At 42.1% G+C, this 11,052-nt stretch overlaps 1 protein-coding gene across 2 annotated transcripts in view; it reads right to left on the bottom strand.

Moving 5' to 3' along the window:
• The window catches only part of MAP3K9 (mitogen-activated protein kinase kinase kinase 9), a 77,546-nt gene extending 74,150 nt beyond the window's left edge, over nt 1-3,396 (bottom strand). For both annotated transcript variants that reach the window (XM_011949640.1, XM_011949641.1), the window contains exon 1: nt 2,989-3,396. In XM_011949640.1, the coding sequence (XP_011805030.1) occupies nt 2,989-3,220 (232 nt within the window). In that variant the 5' untranslated portion in view covers nt 3,221-3,396. The remainder of the gene's footprint in view (nt 1-2,988) is intronic.
• Nucleotides 3,397-11,052: the final 7,656 nt, after the last annotated feature.

Here is an 11,052-nt window from a genome sequence, read left to right as displayed (position 1 = left end):
ACACATTGCAATGGAATAAGAACAGTGGTATCATCGAGGCTCATATTAGATGTATACAATCCTTGGCAAACATCCACCCACAGACAAATGTCAAAGTGCTACCCCAACACACATGTAAGATTTACAACTGACATCAACATCAGCGCCAACCACGCAGTCCAGTGGACCAGAAACATTACTGGCCATCAACTATATTGAGAAGGTCCTTTAAAATACTGCCGAATGTTTAAGTATTATACAACTCCTGCAATCCTGATGGCTCCCCCGTGGCAATCCTAAAATCCATGTAAGGAAAAAGAAAGGACCAGAGTTTTGTCTCCTGAATAACAGAATGACACTCAGGTCTCTTGCCCTCTCCTTAGGGCAAGGAGAACCTTAGAAAGGTTCAGTAAAAAGTGACTTATTAAAATGTTTTATTATCCTGGTCATCTGCTTTAAAAAGTCATTTGCCGTTTTTTGGCAGTGAAACATGTATGGCTTATAGTATCCTATGTTGATAAAAAATCTGCATTGAGTTTAGATTGACCGTACGTAACCTGAAAAGCCAAACAAAACAGCAGAACCTTAACAGGGTAACTTTTCCTGCATAAGAGCCTCCGCTCCTAAATACAAATCTCTTAAGAGGTAAAAACGTGTATGCAGAGCTTAAAATTACACCAAATTCAAAATTTCATCAAGTAAACTATTAACTTTTACAACTTTGTTATCCTAGCCCAGCTTTCTAAATGGGCGCAATTATGTAACATTACAGTACTTTGCCTAATTCTCTCAACATGATAAAAATATTAGAAAAAGTAAAATAAAGAAAATTCAGCTTCTCCATCACATTTTCACATTTTCCAGCAATACATCTGCTTCTTTTTACCCCATCACTTAGAGCAATCTCTAGGTAGAAATTACTTTGAAAAGAGGTCACCAAAAGTTTCCATTTATTTAAAGAAGAGAATTTGAGTCGGGGGGTGGGGGGGATGAAAATCATCATATGATAAAGAGACAGGAAAATGGCAAAGGGAAAAAGAGAAACCTGACTTTTTATGTAACTTAAATACTTCACATGCATCATATCTAAACACATATCTAATGTTCCATATCCTTACAAGAAGGAGTTTTTCTATTATTAAGCGGGAAAAGAACACAGGTAGAAAAGATAAATGTATATTTGCATATATATATAAACCAGATACGTTTTAATAATGTCGGGAAGAATATGCCAAATGTAATAGTTCTTCTCTCAGAAGGGAAACATTATAGGTTAACTTCCTCTTCTTTTTAGTTGCACTTTCTAATTTTCTACAACCGACACTTACTACTTACATAATTTTTCTTTAAGAGATGAGGTCTCACTATGTTGCCCAGGCTGGTCTCAAATTCCTGGGCTCAAGCAATCCTCTTGCCTCAGCTTCCCAAAGTGCTGGGATTACAGATGTGAGCCACTGCGCCCCGCCACTACTTACATAATTTTAAAATGTAGTGTTTTTTTGTTTTTGTTTTGTTTTGTTTTGTTTTTTTGAGACAGAGTCTCACTCTGTCGCCCAGGCTGGAGTGCAGTGGTGCAATCTTGGCTCACTGCAGGCTCCGCCTCCTGGGTCCACGCCATTCTCCTGCCTTAGCCTCCCAAGCAGCTGGGACTACAGGCGCCCGCCACCACGCCTGGCTAATTTTTTGTATTTTTAGTAGAGACAGGGTTTCACTCTGTCGCCCAGGCTGGAGTGCAGTGGTGCAATCTTGGCTCACTGCAAGCTCCGCCTCCTGGGTCCACGCCATTCTCCTGCCTTAGCCTCCGGAGTAGCTGGGACTACAGGCGCCCGCCACCACGCCTGCCTGATTTTTTGTTTTTTTAGTAGAGACAGGGTTTCACCGTGTTAGCCAGGATGGTCTCGATCTCCTGACCTCATGATCCGCCTGCCTCGGCCTCCCAAAGTGCTGGGATTACAGGTGTTAGCCACCGTGCCCAGCCTTAAAATGTAGTTTTTAAAGTACACAGATTCACAACAGCATCAACAGAAAAATAAACCACATCTGGAACAGCCTGGAACAAAACAAAGTCTGAAGGATTTCTAGGCTCAAAGCTGAAGGATACAGAGAGAGTGAAGTCCCTGGGGGCCCATGCTACTCCCCCCCCCCCAAAGTCCTTCAACTCAAATGCCCTCCTCTCTGGGACAGGATGCTCCAAGTGATTTTAAGTACATACCATTATGCAATTGTGTCCTCTTTACCACCCAGTTTAGGCGAGAGAGAGCACAAACTACCACAGAAAAGAAGTGTATTCCTAACCCTGCTGAGTCAGCCGATGTGAAGGACTGGAGCTTCTACCAACTCACCATTTAATATTTAACACTTGCTTTAAATCCAGTTTATGGATTCCGGATGTTTAATAAACAGTTGCTTCTCAGTTCCCTGCTATTAAATACTAGGTTATTATGGCATTTAATTAATACCACCCTTGGGCTACCAGGAGGTCGGTAATAGTACCAGCAAGCCATGCTCTCCAGATGGACATCGCCACCTGAATCAGCTCAGTTTAAACAATAGGATTCTCTTCTTATAGTCCCTTCTGGGATGGGTACCTCAAGTTGAGGTGTTTAGGTAAACATTCAAACAGATAATAAAGGCTTGTTCTACCTCTTGTTCCACAAAAAGGAAAACCCCTTTAGTGATAATATTCACACTTCCCACAAGTTTTGTGCACGGCATTGTCAGAATTACACATTCTGACATGTGGAAAAATAGTAGGCAAGGCCACTCTTGACTGCTAAAAAAAAAAAAAAGCTCAAAATTATCCCAAACTCCTCAGGCGCCTCTTTCCTCTCTTCCTAAACTCATCTTTCTCAGCACTCATCTCACCTCCTACATCTCCATTCAAGGATGGAATATAAACAAGGAGTTTCACTGTTCTCTAAGGTTCCATTAGGAGGTCACTCCTACTGACGTCATGGAATGCATCTGCAACTGCTCTGAGCCCCTCCAGCCCCATCTCTTCATACTCACTGTTGCTGGACTTAAGGTCACGGTGGATGATGGGGACAATTGCCTCATCATGTAAGTAGTTCATCCCTCTGGCAATCTGCACAGCCCAGTTCACCAGGATGTCTGGGGGAATCCTTTTCCCAGACAACACTCTATTCAAAGGTCCTCCACGAGCAAACTCCATGACCAAGCAGAGGTTGGGCTCCTTCAGACATACCCCTCTTAGGGCAATGATGTTGGGGTGCTTCAGCATGGTGAAGAGTTTGGCCTCTTGGCGAACATTCTCTATAGTCTGGCTGATGTCCTCATCGGGGTCATGGCGAGCTGCTTTCACAGCAACCTCATCCCCTATCCAGAAAGCACGATAGACCTTCCCAAAGCCCCCGATGCCAATAATCTCTTCCAAGGTTAGCTCCGCAAAATCAATTTCTAACACTGAGAAAGGGAAGAAAAAAAGAAGCAAGTCAAAAACATCTTGAAAACATCGTATTTAGGGTAAACATGGCAAGTTGTCTGTTTACTGGGCCTTTCTGTCTCCCCATTATAAAGCAAATTCCATAAGGGCAGGAGCTACAATTAACTTATTTTCCTTAGTGACAGTCAGCACATGGTAGGCATTCTATAAATATTCATGAAAAAAATCCCACCTGGAAAATCATGCAGAATCCTGTACCAAAATCAACTACTGTAACTAAAGAGAATATGGGGGAGGTCCTTTTTTCCGTTCTTTCTTCCTTTAAAATACATTTAAATATAGAGATGGGGTTTTGCCATGTTGCCCAGGCTGGTCTCGAATGCCTGAGCTCAAGCAATCCTCCCACCTTGGCCTCCCAAATTGCTGGGATTACAGGCATGAACCACTGCACCTGGCCGAGATCCTTTCTTTGAGACTTACTCAGCTTTACTGTGTGCTCAGTGGTGAGAAGCACCCAAATCAGTGCCAAGGCAGACACCCAACAACTAAACCACAGAATGAGAAGACCTCCTGTAGAAGTATGATTAGAGGCTTAGGAAAATCACTAGCTCCCACAGCAGCACACAGCACTAAGGTGAGTGGGGAAAGGATTCTCGGGGAAGGCAACATTTGAAATGGGCCCTAAAGAGTGAGTGGGAGAGATCTCAGGCAATGAAGGAAATCAGGGTAGGGAAGGACAATCAGGCAGAGGGAAGGACAGGAGCCAAGAACATGGAGTAGGAAGTATACGGTATATTAGGATCTCCAGGGAGTCTGCTGTGCCCGGGTCATGTGCATCAGGATTGGAGACAAGGCTCAAAGCCTTATTGAGGGTAACCAGGCCAGGAAATGTCTTTAAAGCCATTCTGAGGGGCTTGAACTTCACATTGTAAACAAGAGGAATCATGTATCTTTCAGAAAAGGAATGTCCTTAGACCTGTAATTTAGAAAGGAAACCAACTCTGGCAGCCACTGGAAACTAACCTGGAAGACAGAGACCCAACAGCAAAAGGACCCTCTAAGGAGGCTTTGCAGCTCAGAGGTCTGAACCTCAGCAGCAGGGAATATGGGGAGTACACAGTCAATTTGAGAGACTTTCAGAACTTGGGTTCTACCTGGACCTGGTGACTGAAACATGGGAAAGGAGCCTCATAAGAGAGATCTTATTCCAGCAGTCATCTGTGCCTCAGTTCAAGCCCTGATAGTCCCAGTATCCCACCCAGTATCCCAACCAATCATTCTCCTTCCCAAATCCAGAGTTTGAACCTAAGGTACTTGATTATATATTTCGGTGTGTGTGGAAAGGCTTTCGTGGGTAGATAATAATAGCTGCCAGTGATTATAAATCGAGCTACATATGCGGCTAAGTGCTATATGAGCAAAGTGTGTTTTGTTTCTTGCATGAAACCCTGTTCTGTATCTTCTTTTTTCTTTTGTCTTTACCTGGCTGATTCATACTCACACCTCAGGTCTTAAGTATCAGTTTCATAGTGGAACTTCTCCATCCCCAAGACCAAATGAGGTCAGGCCCCTATCAAACACTTTCACGGCAGTTTCCATTCCACAAGAGGCATCAAAGTTGTAATTACTTAATTACTTGTTCAATGCCTATTGTCCAGGCCAGATTATGAGACCCACGAGGGCAGAGATTCTGCCTGCTCTATTCACCACTGCACTTACCATGCCAAACATTTTGTAGGTGACCAATAGATCCTTGAAATAAAATGGAAAAAAAAAATCTACTTGATATGGTTTGGATATTTGCTCCCTCTGATTTTCATGTCGAAATGGAATCCCCAGTGCTGGTGGTGGGGCCTGGTGGGAGGTGTTTGGGTCATGAGGGCTGATCCCTCATGAATGGCTTGGCATAGTAATGAGTGAGTTTTTGCTCGAATTCACACGAGATCTGGTTGTTTAAAAGAGTATGGCACCTCCCCAGTTTTTCTCTCTTGCTCCTGGCTCCTACCATGTGACATGCCTGCTCCCACTTCACCTTCCACCATGAAAAACAGCTCCCTGAGGCCTCACCAGAGCCAAGCAGATGCTGGTGCCATGCTTCCCATACAGGCTGCAGAACCGTGAGCCAATTAAACTTTTTTTCTTTATAAATTACCCAGCCTCAGGTATTCCTTCAAAGCAATGCAAGAATGGACTAACACACTATCTCAATAGGAAATAAACCAAATTCAGATCTAAAAAAAAAAACTGAACTGGACCTGGACCTTCTGAAACAAATACAGAAAATAATCACACTTTACTAAAAAAAACCTAAGAAAACAAAGATACATTTCTGAACTTTTGGCAAGACCAAAAGAGGAACTGCCACTGCTGACTACTCCCTTCCTCACTCAGCCAGCCCTGTAATGCCTCCGTTCTCCACTCAGATGCTGGTGGTGCTAAAAAATCTGTTCTTGCTTAATTATAGCACCTCTATCCCATCTGGGGCTAATATTCATTTGTATTTTGTAATGCAACTGGCAGTCTGCACAAAGGAAACTCTTAGGTGGATAAGTTAGGTGGATAGTCTTTAGATATACAAAAAGCATGGCCCATCCTGACCCCAAAATTCCAACTGTTTAAAGAGGTTATCACCTTATCCAGCAGTCTTCCTGGAGAATGAATGTCATGCAGAATATTGTAGACTAGCAATCGGCATCCATTCCAAAAGCCTTCTAGCATAAATTTCAGTACTACAGAGGCTAGGAAACTAAAAACTACATTTCCCAGACTCCTTTACAGCTAAAGTTCTGAATGCAAATTAAGTTCTGCCAATTAGATGCAAAAGATTTGAAAGACAGAAGTGAGATGAAGACCATCTTGCTGCGGGGATTTTTTGCAACAGCATGTTGGTGTCCAATCACTAAGTCTGTAGATGTGGAGAGGAATGTTTCGTAGCCAAGTGGTTGCCTAATCTCTAGGCTGCAGACACAACAGGGTGTTTTTTGAAGCCAACAGCCTCAATGGCAGCTCCTGATTCTGTATGTTCCCAATTAGAGAGGTAGCAGCTGACCTGGTGGGCCAGTTCTGCTATGTTCTGGGAGTTGTTCACACAGGTCCAGCTGAGAGCCTCTTCTCTCAGCCCTTCCAACAATTCTGCAAGCACCGAATTTCCTGTGCTAAATCTCTTTCTTGCTTAAAATAGCTTGAGCATTTCTGAGCCCCAAAATGAATCCTGACTGATTACTAATTTGTGCCTGATGTCATCTCTATGAATGAGGAAAATATGCCTGTTATAAAGAAAGATTAGAAACCCTCTTGGAGAAATACATGTTAAGAGTCTTCCTGGTCATGGAGGGAAGGAACATTCATGTTTTTCTAGCAGCTTTTACACATATGAAAAGATGTGTGATTATTTAACAAATTTGAATCTGTTTTCTTATTTCCTCAACTGAGTATCTGAATTCTCCTTAAGGAATTTTAACTACTGTACTTTCTCTTGTACCCTCCCTTCTTTCCTCCAGTCTCAAGCATAGTTGTAAACACACAGTAGGTGTTAAATATTTATTTAAACGCAGGAAGGATTGAAAAAATAAATGCAGGGAGGTTTAAAAGATACGATTCAGTACTAGGGTGCTGAAAGGACAGCTCCTCTAAAAACCTCTGCAGGGAAGGGAAAGCAATAACCTCTCTTTGGGTAGAACATAAAAATCTCAGGTTCTTGCTATTTAGCTAAAAAAAATTATGACCTGACTCCAAGAAAAGTACAGAACACAGCTTTCAAACTGATAAAAGACAGAACCCAGGAAGAAGGGAGGGAGGAAGGACCATCTTTTTCCTTCCCTGCTCAGTCCCTTTGGATAGGAATGAAGGAACTAGACCTCCAGCTGCAGCAGAGTATGTGGGGCTCTCCTTCCCTTCCTTGCTCCAGTCAAGACCTGGTTTTAAGTAAGAATCAGGTCAAGCTGCATTCACCACATTTTTCAGTTTCTGTAGAAGGATATTTCCAAGAATATCAGGAATAAATCCTTAGTTCTTCCATTTTTAAAGTCAAGATGTTATTCCCTCTCAATCACATGCTTGGAAACTGAATGTTTAGGCACATTTTGGTGGGTTTTGAGTAAGTAAATGGTATATACTTCACTCACTTAGAAATCTTAGGTACATCTGAAAATATGTCCTTCTATTTCTAGTGGATGTAGATAATAAAAAGTATAAACTAATAACCTTAATGTATGCCCTGTTTGAAAACTGAAACAACTCTCTTGTAAGAGAAACTTTCATACAATACCTAGGATTCCACCTCCCAAGATAGTGAGTTTGGAACTGTACATTTTTCATCTTTCACTAAAATAAAGAAGATGGGTGAGCTCCTGGGTTATTTATATTTGTCATCCATAGGCAGCTAAACTCTAACAAGTACCTACAATGGAGAGGATTAAAGCACTATAAGAACATAAAATGACTAAAAATAACATTTTTATATGTTTTCTTTGTCATGATATTTAGTAATTTTCCCCTTCTGTTTTGAATAAAGTTTGAGGCCAGATATAGTGGCTTACACCTGTAATCCCAACACTTTGGAAGGCTGAGGTGGGAGGAATGATTGAAGCCAAGAGTTCAAAACTAGCCTGGGCAACAAAGAAAAAGCTCATCTCTATTAAAAAAGTAAATAAAAATAACTGGCTGGGCATGGTGGCATGCGCCTCTGGTCCCAGCTTCCTTAGGATGCTGGGGTGGGAGGATCACTTGAGCACAGGAGTTCAAGGTTGCAGTGAGCTATGATTACGCCACTGCACTTCAGCCTGGGCGAGAGAGTGAAACCCTGTCTCTAAAAATTAAAAAAACAAAAAAAGCTTTTAAATAAAGTTTGAAGCTAAATTTTCACTTAAGAAACAATAATATCAAACTAAAACTGAACACTATTGCTTGACTTAACATCTTCTATTCATGGTCCAGAATGCAACGTCACAACACATCCTTAGAGGGGAAGTTCAAAAGGGTAACTCTGGTGATGAGGTGTCAGTGGCTCAATTTCATTCCAAGTCTTTGGAGACAACGTTTGTCAATTGTCTTCACTTTCCAAGTGACACGAACTGATCTGGTAGAGCACATAGATGAGAGATGCACCTGTCAGTAACAGCCCATGTTCACCCTCTGATGAACCAAGGCACTGCATCTTTACCAAGACACTGCACTGAAGTTTTATATTTACATCGTTAATCTCCCTCATGTAACTTAAAAGCACTTTCTGATCTTATCAATTCTTTATGGCCTGGTACTTAACACAATGTACAGTATCTATCATTCACTAGGTACTCAATGATTAGTTTTTGACTGAAACTAAATTTTCTGAATTATCAAAAATTAATTCCAGTCAAGATCAGAACTCCCAGTGAGGCCAAATAAAAGAACGTGCCAGATCTTTCAAATGCCATATTCTTCGAGTCAATTCTTTCCATTAGAACAAATTACTTCCTACTGTCTCAACATCTGGGTTCCAGATTTAGGAATCCACTCTATCCACAGTAACTTGTATGATAATGAAGATAAGTCCTGGTCACCTAATGAAGAAGTAGTACATTGCTGTCATGCCTGGCTCTGCGGACAGTTTTTCAGCCTAAGTCATACTGACTCTTGACTGCTCCAGCAGCCAGAGCACAAGATATTAAAGAAACTGAGTTCCTGATCACGAACTTCATCTAGCTCTTCTACTCTGACATTAGCTGTCCCTGAAAACAAAATCACAAAACTTCACTCACAGAATCAAAATCTGACTTATGTTTAAAATGACACTATGTTGGCCGGGCGCGGTGGCTCAAGCCTGTAATCCCAGCACTTTGGGAGGCCGAGACGGGCAGATCACGAGGTCAAGAGATCGAGACCATCCTGGCGAACACGGTGAAACCCCATCTCTACTAAAAAACACAAAAAATTAGCCGGGCGAGGTGGCGGTCGCCTGTAGTCCCAGCTACTCAGGAGGCTGAGGCAGGAGAACGGCGTGAACCCAGGAGGCGGAGCTTGCAGTGAGCTGAGATCCGGCCACAGCACTCCAGCCTGGGCAGCAGAGCTAGACTCTGTCTCCAAAAAAAAAAAAAAAAAAAGACACTATGTTTTCTAACATGCCAGGCTATTCATATTTCTTCCAATATATGCCCAAGTTCATTTTCAACACTTTCAAAACACTATGCCAGGATGCTTAGCCTTAAGCCTACCAAACAAGTCCCAAAAAGATGTAGTATCTGGAAACAATTTAAAGTAATTTGCTACCTCCAAGCATTTTAAAGATTAAAATGAAGTTTTAAACTGAATGAGAGGGAGAGAGGGAACCTAAAGATTTGAACATCAATTTGATAGTCAAAACACCAACAGAAAAGGAAGACCAGAAAAACAAGTGAAGAGGCTATGACTTTGATATTACGTGCTAGTTTTTAAAAAACATCTTAAGACAGACCAGACACGGTGGCTCACGCCTGTAATCTAACACTTTGGGAGGCCGAGGCATGCGGATCACTTGAGGTCAGCAGTTCGAGACCAGTTTGGCCAATATGGTGAACCTCATCTCTACTAAAAATGCAAAAATTAGCCAGGCATGGTGCGGGCACCTGTAATCCCAGCTACTCAGGAGACTGAGGCAGGAGAATTGCTTGAACCCGGGAGGCAGAGGTTGCAGTGAGCTGAGATTGCGCCACTGCACTCCAGCCTGGGAGACAGCGAGACTCTATCTCAAAAAAAACAAAACAAAACAAAAAAAAACCCCTCAAGATTAAAGTAACACAATGTGGGGGTAAAAAATAAGTTACAGAGCCAGAAATGTAACTGTTACAAAGGAAATTTTAAAACTAAATATTTAAAGTTGGTTCTTGCTAATGACGTTTTAAAAAATCAACTAAGATGAAAGTATACAAAATAAGGAATAAACAGTAATTAATATATATTAACAATACCCTTTTAACAGATAAGAGATTATGGAAACTCTCAAATACAAAATCGTGTAAACTGCACTAAAGAGATATTTAAGTGTTTTTTCTGAAACAACCTAATATGATTAAGGGATTCTGATGACAATTTAACTCCCTTGAAAAAACAAAGATTTCATCATAGGGTATGAAATATGGGGCTCCTGGAAAATTGACGGAAACCAGGACACTGGGAGAAAGGCCCTGGGAGGGACCCCTGAGCATGGTCCTCGTGAGATTTGACCAGTTCCAAATATAGGCAAGGATCTAGGGTGAGAAGAAAGAAGAAAATGTATTTCCCAAACAGCCTCACTGTCAAAGGGCTGGGATTCAGCCACTGTACCTTGCAATCCTGATCTCCCATGGGGCAACGACATACTTTTTCCTCTGTAATCATCACTTGTCCCACCCCCACTCCCAACACACACATCCCTCTTAGCACGTTAATCAGTGAGACTCCTAAAGGTACAACTTCTGAGATAAAAGGATTAGGATCCAAGAAATCAACCCGACATTTTACAGGCACTTGAGCCTTGAGTTCACACATGCTTCCGGGACTTGTGAGCCAGCCCAGCCCTGAGGAGACACCCCCATCTCTTTGAAAGCAAATGCCTTTAAGAGGCGGGGACAGGCGTTAGAAGAGGTGCTGGCAAGGTCCCTGATTTGGGGACTAAGGCTTGGACACTAACCACCAGCTTGCCCTAAACACTTCCAGATTGGGAATGGGGGACGGGG

The sequence above is a fragment of the Colobus angolensis genome, unplaced genomic scaffold (genome assembly GCF_000951035.1).
Source record: "Colobus angolensis palliatus isolate OR3802 unplaced genomic scaffold, Cang.pa_1.0 Scaffold3, whole genome shotgun sequence".
NCBI lineage: Eukaryota > Metazoa > Chordata > Mammalia > Primates > Cercopithecidae > Colobus > Colobus angolensis.
This window is presented reverse-complemented; position numbering and strand designations above follow the sequence as displayed.